The following is a 22793-nucleotide window of genomic DNA, read 5'->3' as shown; positions in this document are numbered from 1 at the left end:
AAATTTTGAGCACAAACGGTTTGCTTCTAGAATTGTTTTTGAATAGCTCTCTAGAGCTGCATGACATGATTCTTACGATATGTTTTCGGTCAAACCGATAGTTTTCTACGAGACATAATCAAAATGTAAATATTTATGCTTTATTTCTTATCATGGTAAGGTTGAAGAGCTTCTATTGCGGTTTTCCGAGGTGCCCATGAACCGCTAGGCCATATTGTGCTATATTGACGCCAAAGGCAGTTGCAGGAATAAGTGAATTTGCTGAATTGCTTTGCCTTATTTACCGCATTGTTTAACCTTAATAAACATGCATTGCTTTCATTCTCGTACAGTCTTTACAACTACCCTAAATGCTCTGGTAAGACAAACTATAATAGATAAGGTGTCTTATCAAAATCATAGAAGTATTTCGCATCCCCTAACTACGGACGCACTTATATATAATAACCAGAGAAGTTGCCAAAGGCAATACTAAACGAGTAACGGTGCACTGGAGCAACTCAACATCATACTGGACTCTACAGGACATATTGCTTTGCTCGTATATTCGTGTGTGCCGGGAAAGGTCTAGGATTCTCTAATATTGTTTTCTACAGTTCTTCGAAACTATAATAACATAGTCTTTATGTAATGCTTAAGAATCTGAGATAACCCATATAAAAGTCTCTATTGTGAACGTCAAAGATGCGGGCGAGTTAGATAAGATCTTACTCTGATACATATACCATTTTTTTTTTATCAGAGTTTAATTCCTATTGAATCTGTTGATATTTTTTTCTGAAATATTATTTTAATTATCTGCTAAAGCGGCCATAACAGCATGGATAACAAGTACTGCACGTTGCTGCTTTGCATATTGCGACTTGCCATAGTGGGTTTAATAGTGAGTTGCTATGAGGTGCTCCTTGGATTCGTATCGTACTTAAGATAAATTATGACGCAAGCTGCTCTACTGAATAATGTATAATTTTTGCCATAGGGCAGCAAAATAAATTTCTCATTTGATACCTTACTTTTTGTAACACAACGAAATATTGCTTATAGGTATATAGATAATAATATATAAAAAAATGTATAGACTTTACAAGAAAATTACTAACATTTTAATTAATGCTGGTGCAAAAAGTCTGCTCCTTTCATTCTGCCTTGACCACCTGTAACAAACTTTACTCGCTAAAAATTTGAAAGCTTCCTTCAAGATTGAGTAATAGTCTTCTACACCTCAACTATTCGGCCCTAACTACTCCAAAGCCCTTTCATTTCTTTCATGCAATACGACTCTTAAATCGGTTGATTTATCGCCTTTTTCGCTTTATTTACGTAGTTACTTAGTAGATTCACTTTCCCTAGCTGTACTGCTCAAAGCAGCATTGTGTTAATTAATAAGTCGTCGTATTTTTAATCTCGGCGCTTGTTCGGCCTACAGTTCCCAAAAACAAAGCCTGTTTCTGCGTTTTCTTGCCCCAATCCACGTATCGGGGCCGTAGCTCGGTCGCAAAGAGTTCCAAATAGGCCGAAAAGGCAGCCGATAGTGATTCTCATTAGATAAGACAAGAATGGCGAAAAACAGACAAAGTACAGCAGAAAAGGTACCACCTACCACAGTTGTCTTTCTACAGAGAACCCGGTCACGATCTACCCAATCGAACCGAACGAGTGGAAGCGAGCAAGCGTGGCAGCAATCGACGCCGCAAACGGCGGTCGTCTCAATTAAAGGAAGTTATTGTTAGCATCCTGCCCAGCAGCAACCCTCTTCGCCAAACGGTTGTTTCTACCGGCGCCATTGATGTTCGCTTTTGCGATGTTAACAGCGGAATCTGTAGGCTGGCACTGACCCTAATGTTGAAGGTGGGTAAGGCGTGCCTCATGCTGGTGCTTCTGTGCCTACTAAATCATCGTTCATCGAGTCGTAGTGGTCATGAGGAACCAGGTAGCTATTGCGCGTCTAACAGCACATCGGGATCCCCGTTATTAGGGTTTGTCCGTTTTCTGTGTGACTGAACACTGCGCTGGTGAGAACGACAAGGGCTGAAACGGGCGCCGTACGTTAGTGATAATCCAATTCGTTCTTTTCCAACCCCTTTCCAGCCCTTTTCGCTTGCTGTTTCCGATAGTCGGTCGATCATCAGTCAGTCAGTCAGTCAGTTCAACTCAATTACAATCATCTTCCGGAACGATAGTAGAAGTAGCGATGCGACATATACGTGGCAGCCCCTCACCTCTCTTTAATTCCCACTTCCGTTGTAGCATTACGCCCTCGTCGCCTACGCCAGTCATGGTTGCTCTAATAGCATAGAACAAGCACGCGACCCACACCGTCAGCGACCGCTTGCTTTAGTCTCATATAATCTACCGCACACGAAAAACTTGGCCAAGTTGTTGGATCGGCGTAGACGGGCAAAGTCCGGGAAACCATAACGAACACCTTCAAAGCTGTAAACGGCAATTTTTAGAATTTGTAGGAGTTCAGCTATTGCTACTCTTGTTTACAATCGTAAGTCACTGACAGATGGACACAGCTGCTTACTATTGTTGCTTTGCTCCTTCGAAAGCTCACTGATGATGTGTGCGTTGTCTGTTGTGTACATGTATCTATATTTGCGCTGCATCTCAATATCAGTAACGTTTAGCTTGGCATATAATGACTTCTAGAATATCTATCGAAACGTCTACGTTTGTGTTGAACTTGGAGATCTCGAGATTTTTTTTTACAATTGCGTTTAGGTTCAGAGCGCATAGAACTTCCTGTTAATAAAGAAAAGCGAAATTTGCCCATCATATATGCACGACTCGCTTGCTATAATGCAATAGGGTCAAAAAAACACACAAAAACCTTTCCTAGAAGTGGTGCTTTTCTCCGCGCTCGTAACGATTTGTAATCGCGAAAATCAGACTCAGAAACAACATTTTCGGCTAGCCCCACTTTTGCCCAGTTGAACAACACGAACTGGGCTATCTGCCAGATTGCATCTGCCACTTCATGGCAAAAGAAATCACTTTATGGGTAAAAGGACATATATTGGACAACCTACGCGTTTCCAAATTATCTATTCATAATGTCTGTAACTTCTTTTATTTATTAGCGGAACTATCAACATTTTTGTCGCGTTAGCTTGTTAGTTAGTATTTCGGTTATCTGTGAGCAAGTTGGCTCGGCAGTGCTGTCCCGCTTCAAAAGCGCGCCTATACACTCTCGCGTGAATTTTCTCCCAAGAATAAGGTCCTGCCCGAGCTTATATTTTTGTCCGGTTTGTCTAGTCGTTTTCTCCAAAGACCACGGAATATAAATTATCTTAGAGCATTTGCTGCTTGAAGCTGAGTGAGCACATTGGCCTCCAGAGTATTAAAAAACATCACCCGCCAGTTCCTACCAGTCGTCTATTATAGACAATGAGTGACAAAAGTTATCGGGAAATGGTCGTTTCAGCTGACGACATTACACTTCCAAATCGACACGAGCAACATAACGACAGAGTACTTCATCGATCCGAAGCCAATGATTGCTTCCTTTCGGCGGGAGCTTCCCGCCCGGTTTAATAGCAACTCGCTGGTCCGTCGCTAAGCTTCACAAGCTTTCCCTTCGCGCCCCCCTCCAGTGAGGAACATGGAGCGTTGGACAAAAGTGGGGAAACAATTTGCTCGAATTAAGTAAGTGTAAATCGAATTCTAGTCTATCAACTCGATGGTCCTATCAAGTGCGGCAAGGAAGCTGGAAGGACCACGCTGTTCGTAATCGCGAAGTCGCCCTACGCTACACGTCGGTTTTCTTAACACCCGTTTCGCGTTATCGCGTACCTTCGTCGCTGGCGCAATTTCACTTACTATCCGCCGAATGATGATGATGACGACGACGTCGATCGTGTGTTAGCCGTAATGACGGTAATTCCCACTGGAAAAAGCAAGCGCTACAAAACCATTTTCGCGCTCTGCGCTCTCTTCTGTGTTGATGTAGAGCATTGCGCACATGAGAGTCAGTGCGACACTGAGTAATTAAAAAAGAGAGAGGATGCAGGCTATAACTAAATTGCACGTGCGTGCAGCTGCGACCTTACTCAAAATTGAAAAAGTAGAAGCGCCTGGCTTGGGAACACGACAAAAACGGGGTACTTGATCTTGATATCTAACAATATAGCGACGATGGATATTAAGGATCAGAGGGCTCTGTTCCGTACTAAACTGTATCCGGTGAAATTTGCTAATACCAATGCAAACGCCTTGGCCCTTATATATTAATTTTTTTTTAGAAATTGTATCTAAAAAAGAGTGCGAACAATGATCCCTGTAAGGTTAACATAGAAAAACACGGAACCACTTTGTATTTACTGTAAGCGCTTCCTGTTGACTCGATTGTTCTTTTAATTATCCAGGGATACCTGAAAATGGAAAGGAGACCATTGAAATTGTTTAAGCGTAAAATCATTTGGCACTAAAAAAGGGTTTTATCAGTTAAATTGAGGTCGGGCAATTTAGCCTACGACATTATTTATCCAGAGGATAGCATAATACTATAGATTTTTAGAGGGGAAAAAGCGAATAATTTTTCCGAATGTTAGAAACAGCTAATTAAGTGAATCTACAGAAATAGATCTAAAAGACACTGTGAGAGTACGTTTAAAATCGCGTGCTCTATTCAAAGCTGTATGGCTTCTTTTGACCATTTTACTGATCCGCGCATAAATACGACCTCCGTTAGAGAAAAAGCACTTTGGAAAATGATATGCAATGCGCAATAGACGGCAAAGTTTATTTAAACACATTGTATAGATCAACTCCTGTCATGATCGTATTGCTACGTTATATTATATTTACCTAAATAAAACAAATAGTAGTGAAACTACATTGTATCTGTAGGATTTTTACAGAAAACATATTTTGATGGAATACAAATTGAAGCTGTCTGTCACACCAGACGATATATTATAATTTTATAATTCATAATTATAATATTATATAGGTATTAAGTGCGCAGTTTTGTCGGCAGTCTTCAAAATCGAAGGACTGGGTCTGTTGTCGTCTCTATTCTGTATTGATCTTTACTTTATTTTCGCATAACATTCATCGGCACAATTGTAAAGTTTTGTCAGAAGATACTTTAATCACTAGTCAATCTGGCATACGTAATGATATCGGGATGCATCGTGACCGTGAGGGCGGTAATTATAAATGTCATATAAAGGAACATCAGTATTATACAATGAGTTGAACTCGAACGGAATTCGTTGCAGCTTAAGAACAGCACCGACACCAACAGGCTGCCATTAAGGGCTGCATAAAGCACAAATAGTACGTTCGGACAGTAAACCCGTATCGACCATTTCGAGTCGCTGATCATTCGAACAGTGAGGCCACTGCCCAGACCGACGAGCAGATTAAGCATGGGTCCGGAAAACGCTGCAGCTACCGCCATTGAAGGATAACCTTGTTTTGCCACGGTAGAGTCAGTGATCAAGTCTCCAATACTACTGCCCCATGCAAGAATCGTCAGACCCAGCACACTATCATCAATGTGTTGACTTATTCCCACGGCTTTCAGGATTGCCATCAATTCACGGCAGGCCGCATAGATGAAACAAACTGCGGTGAAAAAAGCCAAAAGAGCAAAACAGAAGTGGTATCGCGGAGCTTTGTCGCACGACGATGTCATCATTACGACGCCTGCGGACATCATCCCCATTGCCAAGGCAAACATAGCGACAGGTACATCGAACAGCTCATAATCCTTAAACAGTATTAAGGATACAGCTAACGGTGCTGTTATACAATTGATGACGTTGAGAGACTTACACCAGTTGTCCTTTTTGTGCTCGTAGTCGACAACGGGAACGGTGAGTGCGAGCGTGATCTGAATCGGTATGGCGAACAGCCGCAAGATGACGCTTGACGTCGACTCCTTTTTCAGCTCTTGCCAGCTAATGGGCGCCACGTGAATCCAGAACTCCTTCCAGAGTGATAACTCATCAAAGTCTCCACATTCTGTTTCCGAACTGTCTGTAACACTTGATAGACGGTCAAGTTGATTTCGTATCTGCATTATCGATTGGTATCCCGCTGTACTAGTGGATGCTGAGCGTCTCCGCTGGTCGAAAGCTTCCCTCGAGATCATACTCTGTGGAGTCGTCCCGGTTGAGCAGATGGACCCAGTTCGAGCATGAAAAATAGGCAGGCCGGGTGACGCTGGAACCCCGTTAAATGTTTGTCCATACGACTGTAGCAGCAGTTGCTTTATGGCGTTCTGGTGGTGGACGTTTAGCCCTGACGGGCGTCGCCGTCTTGTTCCGGTCGGCGTCTGATCGGGTAGAAAACACTCGGTTTCTGGGAAGTCGAACGCCGTGATGTTTAACGAGGGCGTCGGAGGCGGTCCGTCTGTATTATTTCGGGCCCTGCAGAAGAATTCTCGAACCAAAACCGTTAAGATGTAGGCGGCGTAGATTCCAAGAAAGCAGCTACCATGGTAAATTGTCGCCTCACCGAATCTGAACATCGAGAAAGCAATTGCTGCTGCAAGCATGTAGAAAGCCACGTCACGCGTGAATGAGAACTGGTCAATGATAAACGAACTTGAGTAGATAACGTAGCCAACGACAATCGTTGTGACGAAGATTCCAGCACCGAATAGTTCCGAGATTACAAGAGTTAGTCGACCCTGCTTGACAGCGGTAAATGAAGCAATAATATCTGGCGCTCCATTGCCAATAGCAAGGAACGTTACACCGGCAACTGCCTGTGATAAGTCAAGCTTCTTCGAAATGGCTACCAAGGATGGACACAGATAATCGTTGGCAGTGACTGCCAATATACCAAACAGGTATAGCGACCAAACGCATAGCACACCCAACGGTAAAAGTGGTGCATACGGCATACAATAGATAATGTCAAGGTAAGGAATGAATCCATCAGTTTGGTGACAGTCATCACATATTGATACGAACTCACACTGCTCTGCAACGTCCGTCAGATTGTGGACAGCGCCACACTCCAGCGGCCATATAGACATTTCGATTCTGCTAGCTGAACTAACAAAAAAAGACAATTTTTCTAGCCTGAGTAGCGGCTATTACAAGTAGTTAACTGAAGGATTAACGGCCCACAGTCGTATCACTCGTCTCACGATCACAACCGTGTTTCTTGATTCCTGCCTGGTCCTCTCACCTGCTAACGCCGAATAGGAGACTGTAAGTGCACAAGCACAACAGCTAATTTGTCGAATTAGAGGCAGTTGTTGGGGAAAACTCAGAAAGCGGCATGCGGTACAGCTGCTGCTACATACGCTACCGCCAAGCGCCGTTGAGTGGTGCCAAACTCTGGCCCACCCGATGAACCAGTTTGCAGGATACATGCATTGTTCTCGGTTCTGCTCGAGAATGTGTCGTCGTCTATACGTTATTGACCGTAACAAACTTGGGAGGCTAGGGGAAGAGTGTTGGGGGCGGAAAGGAAGATTTTCCCGCAATTGTTTTGCTAGACCAACTAATCAAATGAATAATCGTGGGCGGCAAGGGTACGGACGCTGTAGGATAGATAAGAGGATCGACAGTATAATAAGTACACCGCAATAACTTCTCCTATAACGTAGCTAAGACGACTTATAAGCGACAAATATACCACAATTGTTTTCTTCGACCACTAGCGTATTTTTAGCGTAAGCGGCTGTAGAAAGCGTTCGTTCGTTGCGTTTGTTAGAGTATGAGGCTGGCTCCGTTACATCGACGCACTAGCGACGCAAGCTGCCCGACGAGGCTGGTCTTTGGGAGCTGTGCCCATTGACACACGCAAAACGAGCGACGCTAGCAGTGGCGACTGTTCCATTTTGGAGCAAACAGCAGTAGCGTTAAAACCACGAACGTCAGCAGTGTCCTCATCGTCGCCATTACCAGTATGCAGCTGCAGGGGTGTCTTCTTTCTTTCACGCACAGGGCGCACCTTTTAGGGCCGACCTTCTCACACAGCAGCGGCGAGCTTTCCGTCACGGAAGAAGTTGTTTTTGACCGAAAGTCTCTCTTTCTAGTGCCAAGAGTTAGTTGCTAGAGGCGATGATGAATAGAGGCGGATGTTTTTAGCCGGCTGAGTCGGTGTGAGAAGAGGAATGACGGGTCGCAACAGTAGTAGTATTGCTTGGGCTCCATCGTGAACCGCCTATCATCAACTGTTTTCCGTCCATGTTAAAAGTAGCTGGGGAAGGCGGTAAACACCACTATATGCCTGGCTGCGCATCGTGTGTGTGAGTGCAACACTTTTTCCAGCCGGTTTCACAAAAGCCGGCTTGCGATTCGTGACTGTTTTGTATGTCGGGCTTCATCGAGCAATAGAGTGAACACCTACAAAAAACCGCCTAGTCGTGCGGCAGAATTGCCAATGCGTAGGTGCGTGTCCACGATTCGATTAGATACTGCTACAAGGCATAGCTAATTGAAAGCCACTAGTACATCCTTCGTTTTCCTTTATACAGCCTATGTTGAATTTAATACTTAAATACCCGTATTATATATATATGTAAGCATATGAAATATGAGCACCATAACACGGCCAGCCAGTCGATGAGCTTTTAATACAGGTGCTGACTCGGGTGTGGGTGATGTTCGAAGGTCAGGTGCTTTGTAAACCTATTAAATATGATCGTTTCATTTAAAAGGTCGTGAAGCAAATCTAAAGACCTTCAAATATCTCATGATTTTATAAATGCCTATTCCGTTTCATTGATAATAGCATAAAACTACGAACACGAGGCGCTAACCATATCACAGAAAATACGGCCAGCGTTCTAGCAAACGGAGCGCACTGCATACTTTACTTACCGTTACCAAAACTCATTTGCAGGTCCAACACAGATTTTTGATTGGCCATATCAATAAGGTAAAAAAAAAATTATTTTTTTGGTTTTCGTTTACTTAGAAAGGTCATGTTAGAAATTGAGCCAATCGAAGGCTGGCATTATTTTTTTATAGTTAACCGTCGCTACACAATCGCGATATATAATTATAAATGATCGCAAGTAAAAATAGTTCATTCGTCAGCGGATTCGTATAACATGTAATACTTTAGCGTGAATTGGATCACCTTGTAGAATTAATTGTTATGTGGCATTTGGTATTTCATAGTTTTCTCAGTACGAAAGTTGAGTCCGTCTATTATGGGAACCAGGCAAGGCCTATGGTTGGAGAGTACATTTTCATCAAAGAGTAAAACAGATAGCAAACTCGAACAAATCAACAGATAAAGCTTTCGAAAGACTTTGCATGCATATTCACGTATATACACGTCTATTTAGCTATTCACTGTTTTAGCTTGTTTTGGGCCACAGGAATACAATACAGCCACCCTCTCAATAATCATACTTGAAATGCTGCTTTGATATGGAACCCGTTAAAAGCTAGCTTGTTTTTCCATATCTGTATCTCACCATATCGATAGTACTTAGTTCCCATGGGAGTCTTCGTCATACCTAAGGATTTTCGTAGCCATCCCTAATACTGTTGCTGCTGATGCAGTTGGTACAGTAAGGTCTGCTCGTTTTTTCGCTACTACTACTGCCGTCACAGCCATAGCTTGGCCTAGTATGGCCGGCAGTGGCAAAGTCAGATGATTTCGCAAAGAATCCGTGTTCTCTTCTCATGTCGATGATAACGGTTTCATATGGCTGAACCCTAACGCCGAGAGGCTTGGTGATTCTCGCGATGTCGATAGGATACTATGGGCATCATTGTCGCCCACCCCGGTGGCAACAGCCCGCTCAGTTGGTCTCTGTCAGTACATAGACGTTGTCTTTTTCCTTTCTTCTTGCGTTCTTTTCCTTCTCTACCCGTCCTATCGCGTTACCTTTCTCTACGCCTCCACACGACGCCTCTCTGTTAGCTGGCATTTGTTGAAGCAGAGGCTAGCGGCCTGTGCCTGAGGGTGAGTGACTTTGCCTTTGGTATCCTTTCCTTATCCCTGGATTCCTCTCTCCGTTCTCCTTCAACTCCCGTATCCCGATCCTCCTTGACCTGCTTCTCCTTCTCAGGCAGAGCAGCAGTGACAGTAGATCGAACGTCGTTTGTTTAGCAGTGTGCTAAACCAGCTCTGGGGCCATGTGCTAGACAGATTTTTAACCGCCAGCACCTTGTTGTGTTTCTGCTTTTCTGTCTTTCCATCGTTTGGTTTGGCCTATCACCACCACCGGTGCTGCTGTGGCTGCTGGTTCCTTTTGTCCTGGTTTGTCTCCTTGTCGTTCCCAAAGGCTTCGACGGTGAGTGTTCTTTTAGCCTCCTTCATCTTCTACTCCTGCACCCGAATCCTTGGCGAGCGCTTTCTCCCCCTTTTTCTCACTGGACAACAGCAGTAACGGCATCGGCTATCTGGTGGGATTTGCGCTTTTACTCACGATAACGGCCCGCTCCTTATCTTAACGCTAGGGATCACTGGATGCCGAATGCTACATCAAAAGCTGCATATATATATAGAGGAAATTGAGGCATCGTTATATATATAAGCAAGCGAGATAAAGCAGCTAATGCTATCAGCAACCTTGTTCATGTTTTTAAATGAGCAGATCTGAATCGGCATCTGTTAGTCGGCCGGTAACTCGAATATGGTTGATTTTTACATTGCCTAACGGAACTCGTCAGCTGTGCAAGACTGACTGTGATTAACACTACAATGGAACGCATTGATGAGTGACGCTTTAAGCAAAGCTCGACAGTTTGCTCTTCTCGTACTTGTGACTACCCGTATATCGTGTGCAGAATAAAAACATACAACTGGAAGATGCACTGAAATCAGTTGAGTCTATCTCATTTTCTCAAAGGGGAGACGGTTATTATATCCAGGGCCAAATACAACGGTAGTACCCCCACCCCAAAACACTTAATACAGTACGGTCTTCCACACGCACATTGGAATACACATTTTCTGTTCGGTCCATAGTCTCAACAGCAGAAAATATTTCTCCCAGGCCTTCTTCTAAAATCAAAAGTTAGAATGGAACAAACAAGCTAATACTGTCTCGCAAAATAAGATTGCACCGAATTCTGGCTGGATTGTGTATTAGACGTTTTTTTTTCTACTACTGCATCCCCGACTAGCCTCGCAACTCGGTTATAACAATTCATTTTTACCAAATTGTCCTTTTAGGCCAAGCAATATAAACTAGCCAGAACAATTGTTATAGTTCACCATAAAACGCGAACATGGCAGCAAAGATTTGCTGCATCCAAGCAATCTTTTTTTGAGCCATTTTGCGTAAGGCTCTAATTATAGCGCCAGGTGATGTTCTCCAAAAAGCATTCTTACTGTTCTCCGACGGCCTCTAACGCGTCAGGCGCCAATACTATGTAGCCACAAAACGGCTTACCCAGCGCATAAAAGAGTGGTTCATGTAGTACGTAACAATATGTATGTATATATAGAGACTAGGCTAGAAACCGGGATGGGGCATCTCCATCCGTCGCATGATGACCTCTCTTTCGGTACAGGCACCTAACATTATTAGAGTCGTGTATTAAATGTAGAGGCAGCCTCATGCTGACCGGGGCATGCAGCTTTTACTTAGCAAACTGCAAGACAACGTTGGCATTGCTTGTATATACGATACCAAATTTTTTTTCAAGTTCCTTTATACATCAAGCACCGTCTTCTTTTTTTTTTGCATCCATATCGCTCCTATTACGAATGCGTCGTCTGTCGAGAATTCGTGAACCACTTAGTAGCAATAGCCATCGTGCTGGCTGTTATCTCACCAGTACCTATACAATCCCGTATCAACAAAAAGTTAGCGAGTTTAACGATTCATCACGTTAAGAGCCGCACTCAAATTCGACGGCTGTCGACGCCAGACAGAGACTGAAGCGCTAACCTCATGGCCTGGCACTACTCCTTGTCTCACATGGTTTCGCAGTTTTTCTCTCCAGGCTCTAGGCTAAATCGCTCGTCATTTATACCACTGGCAATAGTTGTCAGAACAAGCAACTAGTATCCCACTGCCCAGAAACGATTACTGTTTCAGTGGCTTATTCGAGCATCAACTACCTGTTACGACGGTTCCGTGACTCCTCTTTTTGTCCCGTGAAATACCCATAGCCATCATCAACAGTCCCGGACGACAGAGTACATCAGCCCAAAATCGGCTCGATTTTTACCGAGAACACCCTCCGACGTTTCTCTTCTTCTTTGCCAATTCCTCTGCAACCCAGCTTCCAAACCTGTCACAATAGCCTAAAGCAGCTATGTCAGCAGTGACCGAATTACTCGACCATTGTGACTGCGGATAACAACCCTGGCTGTGACCTCTTCTATGCAATGACGAGCCATTCTGATCCAAATCTGTCCGGTAGCCACTTGGCCGTAGCATTGTCATCGTTGTTATGAAGGAATCTCCCTCTTCTATTGCCGAAACTCCGTTTTCTATTTCGCTTCATAGCTTTTGCCATTTCATCCGCTTTGTTGAAGGCTTGTTGTGCTGCAGGCGCAATGGCGTCCTGGTTGACGCGTACAGCTATCGCAAGTACTCCAGTTCAGGCCCCCTCCGGAATCGGCCTCCTACGCATATGAATCCCCATTCTATCTATATTTTCTCTTTTTTGATTTCTCTTTTTTTTCTCTGTAAGTCAATAGCTTTCTATGTACTCGTTGTCTTAGGGGCCCGCTTACGCGATGTAGCCACGTGCAGAACCCCAGAGTGCTTTTCTGCATGTCCCAGTAGAACCTGAAGGGCATATTAGCCTGAGACGCCGGCAGTGGCGCAGAACTTGTGGCTAAACTACTGCATCGTTGCTAGATAGATTAGAAGCATAAGTCGTACCGGTAGCGCGCAAGTGTCACAAGGTGACACGGTGATGTTGCAGTCTCGATGCCTGTAGATGTTAATAGGCTTTTTTTTTTCGAGGAAGAAAGCTCTAAGTGGTAGTGGTGGAACGCAGAGGGCAAAATACTGCCCTTTCTTCGCTTAACCAGCTCCAAAATATTCTATATTTGGTGCATTGTTTATAGTGCTTTCTTGATTACTGATTCTGGCTCGTTATTTATACTTTAATTTCCTCTATTCTACTAACCGCTACAATTCGAAATTTCCTTCTAAAATAAAGTATTAGGATATCTAAACAGATTTTTTAAATATGATTTTTTTTCTGACGTAAGTTTCTCTCGTTGTATAGATATATGTCTATTAACTCTTAATAGCTCTTTTTTCAGTCAAAATATCTCTTAACGAAATGCCTCTGTCTTCGGTACTCCTTAGCGATTGATCTGTTGATTAAAATAAATTAGCCTAGGTAGCCGTAGTCGCTAACCTTGCGTTCATATTGTAGCAAGCAAGACCGAAGGTGATCTAACGTTTTTTCAATAATGTTAATAGCAGGTAATGATTGTCATCGTTCTAATCTGGATTCAATGGTCCACAGCTTAAGTTATCTAAGGTACGATTGTAACTCCCGCTACGCTATTTGATAACCCCATAAAAATCCTGTCCTGTCGTGTACTAACTTGCTGTTAACAGAATTATAGGTCGTCTGTGATCTTGGTTAAAATAGAAAACCTTTAGAAATATAGCAGCGCTTACGCAGCCACTTCCGCTACTATAGCGGTCAACGATCAATACCGCATACTGTCAAAAGTGAGAAATCTTTGAGTGTAATGATGTGATAATTATAGTAGTTAAACGATGATTGAATTGCCGCACGTGGTACCCAATGATTTGTCGCTTATGCTGCTTAAATTGGACAAAGTAAAACGTATCGTACGTAAATCAGCTTAAAGTCATTTGTGCCTCAGCCCAATAAATGGATGTTAGTCCGAATTGGAGACCAGTTCAATTTTCTACCTACCAGTACTGTTCCATGATGTACTTATAATAAGTACATCATGGAACATTCATTCAATGCATTCATTCAATGTAAAGCCACTCTGATATTTCAAACTATAGTGATTTGAGAATCGGTTTTTGTGATCTTCAAAGCACTTCATTTCACCCTCTGTTTTTCTTCTTCTCAGGTATATATCGCACTACAGGGCTTGATGCAGCAAACTCGAACCGATTCAACGCTTTTATCTACTTTATGGGACTCTAACCTCAATGGAGACTTCTGTTGTTGTTCAGTATAGGAAAGGTTGCTTACAAAATCAAATACTTTAAAAGAAGCAAAGAACATGAATTTTTTATTCACCAGTCTACGAGTTTGTATGTATATGTATATATTTATTGTTTCCCGTGATTCCAATTCCAGTAGCAGGTATGATTTACATTCGTCTATTATATATAATTGCGTTTAACTAAAGTAATAACTGCAGAGTCTTTCATGCATATAACTATGTTAAGTATTCGAGGTTATGCAGTTTGCCACCACTAAGCACCTGTTAGTTAAATTGTTTCTTTTCTTTTTCCCCATCTTCTTCTTCCTGCTTTGTTGTCAGAGGCCTTACCGCTTCCATGCTTTCCTTTCTACATTGTCTGTTCACCTCAAGGAAAATTGACAGGGTCAGCTTGTCTTGACGTTAAGCAATAGGCCATGATCCGCCATGACATTTGTCTCGCGCAAATATCGCCTCTGAAACACAATAATGATCCCAGCTGGGCAACAAGTTCTGTATGGACAGATTTGCGGCCAGAGTGAAGTAAGATGTCGACTGCTACAGCTGTAACGGACTCCCGTCCGCAATAGTAGCCCCTTTTCTGTACTTATTTTTTTTGCATTGTACCCAAAGCAGTCTCATCCGTTCGCTTCACAACTGGGCTTTGCCCTTTGCCATCACTGCCACTACAACTATTTCTTCCTCGTGCCCCTCCGCCGCCCACATATAACCAACAGCCTGAAGCAGCCGTGGAACTCAAGCTTTGTCGGCCACACAAGCGACACCGAGCTCATCGCATAGACTTGGCTAGCCAGTTGGCCTACCGTCTATACACGGGTTCTTCCGCACTGCGCCCAACAGAGTGTCACGAAGGTCGGAAGCACCGGACCCCAGTGAGTACTCCGGAAGCTACTTGAATTATGCGAAGCTAACGCAGGACCACTTCCGTCTGCCAGGACCAAGCAAATACATGGCGCACCGGCGGGTTGTCGTTGTCGTAGTTTTCGACGACCCAACCGTCCTCCTGGACCAGCCAGCTACTTCATACTCTCATCGAGCCTGCGCCAGGAATGACAGTAATAGTAGAAGTAGTGTAACAGCCCTGCTAGACCACTTCGATCGAACTAATAGCTTGCTCATCCTCTTATTCCGTTTTACCCTCTCGTCGCTACTAACCTAAATCATCTCGTCGTCGTATTTGATGTCCTGGTTGCCTCAGCGTACGTACAAAAGGCAATAAGGGCAATGCGTTCATCAGCTGGTCTAAGCTATATAGGCGGGCCCAAAGGCTCTCGCCAGGGGTGACATGGTGTTGCTTTTGCTGTTACTGCATCGGAGTTCCGCAGACACTTAGTACGCGTCTGCCGCAGAACGGGCGACCAAGACTTGGAGTAACGCCAGCAATATCGACGACTAACAATGAGGAATTAATCGAATGGGTAAGAAACTACGAACTAAACGCCTTTATTTATTCAGCAAATCTGCTGGCAATGTCAGCCTGTCGAGAACTGATGGCGTGGTATGGCACGGCGACGGCATAATACGTCTAAACTTTTTGACGGCCGTATACTTGCAAATTTGTGAATACAATAAATTCTTATATTTTATACATACGGTCAATTACTGGTAAAACAAATTAGCGTGATTATTATTGAGGTTCCTTAAGGAAAGCCACACTTCTGTAGGCAATTGAGTGCTGGGTAAAAATCTCTTAACCAAATGAGCTACCAAGAAGAAGAGGCATACATCAGAAAGGAGTGCCGGATAACAGACCTATTGTATACTAGAGATGGTCGGTTTAATAACAAAAATAATAGTATGCTGACCGAATAAAAGTAAAGATAAAACGACACAGAACAAATAATAACGGAAAAATAACGATTCACATTTATTATCGTTATCGAAAGCATACAAATAATTTAAACTGTGTCCGTGTTAATATTGTTACTACTGTTATCATTATTATCGATAGCCACATAATCGTACCACAAGAACAAACGCAATTACTGCGCTTTGAGCCCGCATACGTTAGCCAAATATCTGTTATTTCGCCGTCCCGGCAACCCTAACTGCCCATTATATACACATAGAAAATCATCATTCTTACCCATATCACTCTTTGCGTCGTCTGCCCAGGATACACTTTTCATAGCTAGCTACCTTCGCCGTCGTAGAATTCCTTTGAGGAGGTGCATCTTGAGATATTATTTACCCAATAGAAACCTATCCTGGTACTCTGCAGAGTTCTGCGAGCCTTTCATTGCTTGCTGTCATCCACACACGTCTTCGACGTAGAACACGTCTATATACATTAACAAAATACAACAATACGTCACAGGATACGACATCGTGCATTTCGATATGATCATCCTAGAAACGATCATCGGTTGCTCTACGAACTACGGGATTCAGTTGGAGCGACAAGTGCAAGCTGCTGTCATCACCGTATGTCCTAATCCGCGTCCTGTGGATTCCTCCTTTTTGCAGCTGGCACTTCGGCTTGGTCATGTAAAACACACAAGTTTAACAAACTACGACGCAAAGCGATATTTACAAAGTTATTTACGACATTTAAATGAACACCAACGATAGTTAGCGCTGCAAACACACGTATGTACATGCACAGTAATATGTAGCAGAATGTAACACATGGCGATCAGCCAACGAAAGGCATATTTCTTAAACGTTTTTCTTCAGAGCAAATTCTAAAATACTGTAGAACTTTTGTGGAACAATTGTATAGCAAAAAAAGGTTGCCTTAGATTAACATTAATCATACGCACTCACCATGATTATACATAAATATATGTAGCATGAATATCGTGGAATAAGCAAGCATAGCTATTCTCATAAACAGCTTTACCTCCATATATAGGTAATAGCCTATAAAATGCTTAAATATGACCACAACGATTCTGACGAGCGTATCCGAACAGGAACCTATATATGTAACTTCAACGCCTAAAAATAACGTTTATGTTTTGTGCTGATATCGGTGTTGGTTGCGGAAATCCATTAGGGCCAAATACAGTGTACTGTTCCAATTAATACTGCACAACGCATATAGTGCCACGATTTTCTCTCAGGTTTCTCCGCCGGTGAATAATAAATTAAATCCAGAACGTTGCTGCTGTCGTCGGAATGCGTTCTCGTAGCCGCAGTCGGGCTGATAGCCTCCTCTTGCCCTTAAGGACGCTATGATGGATATCACTGGCGGCAACTTGCTCTCGAATGGGGATACGTTTTTGGCCGAATTCTCCTTTGTGATCGCTGTAAGGGTACCCGCGCTGTCCAGGATTGGGTGCCTCAAACAGCTGGTCGCTCTTATGCTGATAATAGAATGGTTGTTGTGTTTGGATCCGTTGCTGCTGCTGCTGTGACAGCTGTTTTTCATGGTACTGTACTTCGTGCTGTTGATGGCCTGGATGGTAGCGCTGCGGCCAGAATACTGGCTCGGAATGGCCGGAGGTCTGTGGATTCTGATCAATAGGTCCTGTCCGTCCTACACGATGCTGGTACTCGCCGTCATGAAGCTGGGCAGCTTTATAATGCCGTTGCTGAGGGAACTGTTGAATGTATTGAGGTAGCTGCTGATATGCGTAGTCATCCCGTTGATGTTCCATTTCAGGATAAGTGCGTGCTTCTCGTTGAGGATCATCATGACTATAGGGATGGTGGTCTTGAATTGTCGACGGCTGATATTGTGCAGCTAGCTGTTCGGGGTGACCTGCAGACACTTCATGACTTACCGCTCCACCCTGTTCCCTTTGCGAGAGATCGACTTGCTCCTGGATTTGTTGTCCGTGAGATTCCGACTGGTGCTTCGATAAACCCACGGATCGGGCGGCTTCCTCGTTTGAGTTAGTTGACGGAAGACCCTGGGATGACGGTTCGACGTGGTGCGACGCGATCTGCTGAGGCTCAACTTGCTGAATGATCTGTTGATGCAACGCTGGCTGCTGCTCCAGTGTTTGTTGTGACACCTTATTCTCGTCAGAAGGATGCATCAAAGCGGCAGCTGCAGTCGCTACTTGTTGCCCAAGCATCGAATCCATTTTGTCGAAATCTGATTGCAACTGAGCTGCCTCGAGATGTCTTTCTATAATTTCCCTCTGTCTAGCCATCTCTCTTTGGCGGTCAATCGCTTCCTGGCGCTGAGATATTGCATGGAAATCCACCGAATCAAGAAAACGTGCAGCGAGACTCTTTAGTCCATGTATATCCGTTGTGTAAGATCCGGCTGTGCTACCGGTCTGTATGTAGGTCGGCGCTAGAAATGTCGGCGACCGTTGAAAATTATCAGACAACATGCTGAATGGATTAAAATTTATAGGGTTCGGTAAACGGTTATAAGTGGGCGTGTGATACACAAAGGGTGACACCCGAACAGCTGAAGGAGCACTTGCCACAGCTGTTTGTGTGTGATCCCCACTATCCGCCTGCTTCTTCGCAGCAGGTTTCACTGCAGCTGGCAGGTTCGAAGATGATGGCGGAGGCGCTATAATAATTCCGCGCGGGGCTGTGGCGCTCGTACAAGAGTCGGGCGCCCAATTCTTGCTTGACATGTGGTTTCTGTTATCCATAAGCATAACATGGTGGGTGGTCTTGACCATGTGCGTTGGCCCTGAAACAGGCATGTGAGATCGGCTCTGACCATGTTGAGGATGCGGGTCTCCAGCGGCGTGAACCGCTGGAGCCTTCGACACAGTATCTGTCGTGTGGAGCAATAATACAATCGGTTTCGGTCCCGTCGCAGCAGGGGCATTGGCAGCGACCTTTCCACTATTTAGTTCAGCTGAGCCAGCTTCAGCACCGCCAGTTGCCTTTGCATCCGTGGCGACTACACGCACCACAATTATCCACAGAACTACCGATATCAATGGCAACACGTACTTCATGTCTATATCCTCCTGTCTTCCGCACGCACTTGACACTGACAGACTGACCCTGCGTACAGCAACCTGTCAATATTTAACCGCTAGGAAAGAACATACGTGGGAGAACAGAGACCCCATAGGAAAGGTTGCGGTCATCGCTCACTGCTCGTCTTTCGCCAAAATCCGAAATTCGATAAGAGAAAAGGCCGAACGAAAATGTGTAGTTAAGTCAACAACGCCAACGGGGAAAGTAGCACCAGCAACGGTAGCGGCGGCTGTAGAAGAAGCGAACCCAGCAGGCGAATCCGTCGGAGAAGGGTGAGTCAACGGAGAATTGCTACAGGTGCGCTGACACTGACAGGCGCTAAAGTCGATTCGCGAAAGTGATCGTGATGATGCCACTCACAACTGTAGCAGCTGTAAACTACTCCACCGAGCGTCATTTGCCATTCACAGAGGGGAAAGCCGCGTTTACCGGCAACGTCAAAGAGAAGGAGTTTATTACGTAATAATAATAACAACAACAACGGCGAGCGGTCACTGCCGCTGCAGCACAACAGCAGCAGCGACGACCCGCATGGAACCCGCTGGCCAATTCGGTCTACTGCCTGGAAGGTCAGGGGTCGAATAACTGCCCATCGTCGCCGTTGGCGGATAACGTCTTCACAGTCGCCATCGCTTGCAATCCGCACAGATTCTGTATATGTCAGGTTCGTCGCTGACCAGACGGTTGGATAGGTACAGCTGCTAGTTACGGGTTGTTTCGACGGTTGGCTGCCGGAAACATCTGCGGTGACCACCAAAAGTATCCTATTCGATGCCGAGCGCGTACCCATGCGCAACTCAACCTTGCTGTTGATATTCGTGATGCGCTGCAGAACTATTAAGCGGCCATAGTCGATAATGGCTGGCGATTAACAAATGGTCTGAAGGAAAGGCAAATCATAGGCGCACCAGCAAGTGTGATTTCTGCATTCGTCTGACTGATGAACAGCAACAATATGTGCATATTGCAGGTGTTTTTCTCCGGCGTCGACACGACGACTACCTTAAAGTGGTTGCAGAACATGATTAGCCACCTATTGGTAAATGTACAGTGCACAGCGCTCGAAATCCCCTATATATACGTCCCAAAAATCTTCCCATTGGCTGGAGCCCTACCGGCGCGTCACGTCAGCCATGATCAGTCAATCATCGCGAGAACTCCTATACGATTTAAGGTATCGTTTCAATTAATGGCTGGCTTCAGTTTTGCGCTGTTTTTCTTAAATATGGTGAATGGTCGGCTGAGTTCGGCGTATACTAATTTGAAGTGTGTACCAAACAAATATGTGCCTGTACCGAAAGTGAGTATTACGTTGAACAGCCGATAATTTTATAGTTTCGATCAGTCATTGATTTTAGGCAGCGGTAAAATGACGAAAATGTGTGTACCCCCCCCCCCCCCCTGATGCGGTTTCTGTATTATTTCAAAGTCTGACAGTGAGTTTTTTATGGCTACGATATGCGCACATCGATATGGACCTGTAAACGCTGATAAGCTAATGGTTTTTGTTATAAACTATCGGACTAACAGATAGTCCTGGAGGTACAGCCTATCCTGCAAGCTCCCATTCTGACTAATAGCAAAAACATTTTTTACCTTGACCTCAGTGTGCTAGCCTCTGCAGTACAAGAAAGCCTATTTTAATATCGATAACCTACTAAACTATAAGACAAAATAAATATAACGACAATGTAGTTTGTTTCATAATTGAATCACACCTGTAACACAACATCAGGACAACATATGAATTTTTTCCTAAATGAAGCCTAAGTCCCCACTATTTGGTCAAGTCATGGGTAGAAACACTTAGATGAACTCAAATGATTGCTATTTTTATTAACGACACACATATCATCTGCGCACATTGTATTGTTACGTACGAAAATGATGATTGGCGTTATGGGCGCGTAACATTTGTCTGTGCGTTCGGATGTTATTTCAATTACGATCAATAACGATCTATATAAGATTCGACGATATAGCTTGACTGCGAAACTTCTTCTAGTAACTAGTTAGAAATCGCTACTTCGGATCTCGCCGAAGGCACGAAGGTGCTATGATTAACGAAAACCATTGTCTGAAATCAATTTATCTAGGATGGGACAGAAAATTAAAGTGCCATGTGTTAGGCTTGCAGACCGAATCGGTCCTGTTATACGAAAAGGGCAAGCCCAGGTCTAAATTAGCGGCCAGTGCAACATCAGAGTCCATTACTAATGTCTCGCCAATAGCAACTTTATCATTCAATGTATATTCACGTTTTTTTTTTTTATAATACGGCACCTTTAACAGTAGAGATAGTCTTATCATCTTCAGTACACTATCTATGGCAACTTATAGAAGATTACATTAACAATCTTTTATTAATAAAGTTGTAACTTTGTGTACAAGCAAGATGTAGTGTTGTTTTCCAAACAAAAATAAAGACGTTTTTCTGAGTCTCGAGTAAGTTGGCGGCTGTCACTTTTGCATGTAGTAAATAAAATGGTGGGAGTCGCTTCTGCACATTTTTAATTAACTCGATTAATTTAACGAACCCCTATAAATAAAAACGTTCCTACTGTGCTTTCCTGTCATGCTGTTATCCACTTATAAGGTTATCCGCTTCTGTTCCTTTCGCAGTATCTCACTCAATCAAAATGCCTTCTCCATTTCAGCTAATCAACGAGGTTTGTCATCTCAATTAGGTTTGTCTAGCACAATAATACTGCACTGAGGAATAGCTAACCCTCTCTGATATTTTGAAGACGAACTATTTGTCGCTGCTATAACGAGTCTTTATTGAAGTTTCATAGGTACAAAATGTCTGCGATGAGGTTTAAATAAATTCCGGAGCGGAGATGATCGACTAAGAAGTAAAAAAAATAATATCTATGGTAAATTCGCGGCTTTGTTCCAGAATAGTAAGCCTTCGTCATACCGAAGGTAGCGGATTGACGCATGCTTGCTACGAAAAACCGGTACAAAAATCCCCAATACATAGCTGGCGCCCTGTATACACAGCTGGAAGCAGTAGCTTACCGGCAATCCATTTTCGAGGTAATGCTTTCTTATAGTTATAAAAATCACAGCCGTTGAACTTGGCTTTAGTTGAAGAAATACGAGGTAATTTGTGTTTTACACGCCGATTGTGCCCCCAACTCGAAGATGAGCAAACTCTGGAACGATACTCAAGCTTATATACGGGAAATATGGAATATAATACATAGAATAAATACAGAATTATGATGTGATTCTTTTGGTGTTTGAGATAAGTATAGGAGTTACGAGGGCTAGCAAATAACTGGAATTGAAATATCAGTAGAAAAAGATACATATTCATAGCATTCAGAAAAGAAAGCTGCCTTTAGTAATTATATAAAGGCTTAGGTATCAATTCCATATGAAAAAAACAGCTAGCAAATACAGTATGCATTGGATAACAGACATATTATTATTTCATGTTTGACGTTTGACGTTCAAATTACCTGATCATACCGTATCGGAACTTTGGCAGGTGGCGTAAAATAGAGCAGACGGACTTGTTCATATTTGGAACGTGAAACACGCATTAGCTGGTTAAAGGGCACCCTAAATAAAATATAAGTAAACGAGTGGAAATTCACTGCGCCATCAATGCGTTTGGTATGAAAACTAAACAAGAACTTTTTTTTTGAACGAATTAAACTTGACGGAAAGAGAAAAAAGAACTTGAATTAACAAATATTTATAACCGCTGTAATGATTACTGAAAAACGACTGCTACGGTCTATGCTTAACTGTATTATTACTTTAATTACTTAATTATTAAGCTGAGCTTTTAATAGAGAGGAAAATAGACTATTAAACTCGAT

At 43.4% G+C, this 22793-nt stretch overlaps 1 protein-coding gene and 1 long non-coding RNA gene across 2 annotated transcripts; both read right to left on the bottom strand.

Moving 5' to 3' along the window:
* Nucleotides 1-1286: 1286 nt before the first annotated feature.
* LOC111270055 (uncharacterized) lies at nucleotides 1287-8345 on the bottom strand. The gene is made up of 3 exons (XR_015314824.1): nucleotides 7150-8345; nucleotides 3823-4373; nucleotides 1287-2433 (listed from the first exon to the last, which is right to left on the bottom strand). It is a non-coding gene; the product is annotated as an uncharacterized LOC111270055 (long non-coding RNA).
* On the bottom strand, nucleotides 4705-7156 carry LOC111270054 (mitochondrial sodium/calcium exchanger protein). Its single transcript, XM_022850052.2, has one exon. The coding sequence runs from the start codon at nucleotides 6992-6994 to the stop codon at nucleotides 5093-5095; it is 1902 nt and encodes a 633-aa protein (XP_022705787.1). The 5' UTR covers nucleotides 6995-7156; the 3' UTR covers nucleotides 4705-5092.
* Nucleotides 8346-22793: the final 14448 nt, after the last annotated feature.

This window comes from Varroa jacobsoni, unplaced genomic scaffold (assembly GCF_002532875.2).
Source record: "Varroa jacobsoni isolate VJ856 unplaced genomic scaffold, vjacob_1.0 scaffold_1437, whole genome shotgun sequence".
In the NCBI taxonomy this organism is placed as follows: domain Eukaryota; kingdom Metazoa; phylum Arthropoda; class Arachnida; order Mesostigmata; family Varroidae; genus Varroa; species Varroa jacobsoni.
Note: the sequence above shows the minus strand (reverse complement) of the source record. Positions and strands in the feature narration are given on the sequence as shown.

What these genes read in the sequence shown, in the direction of transcription:
- LOC111270054 (XM_022850052.2), bottom strand. Translation starts at nt 6,994, where the DNA reads ATGTCTATATGGCCGCTGGAGTGTGGCGCTGTCCACAATCTGACGGAC.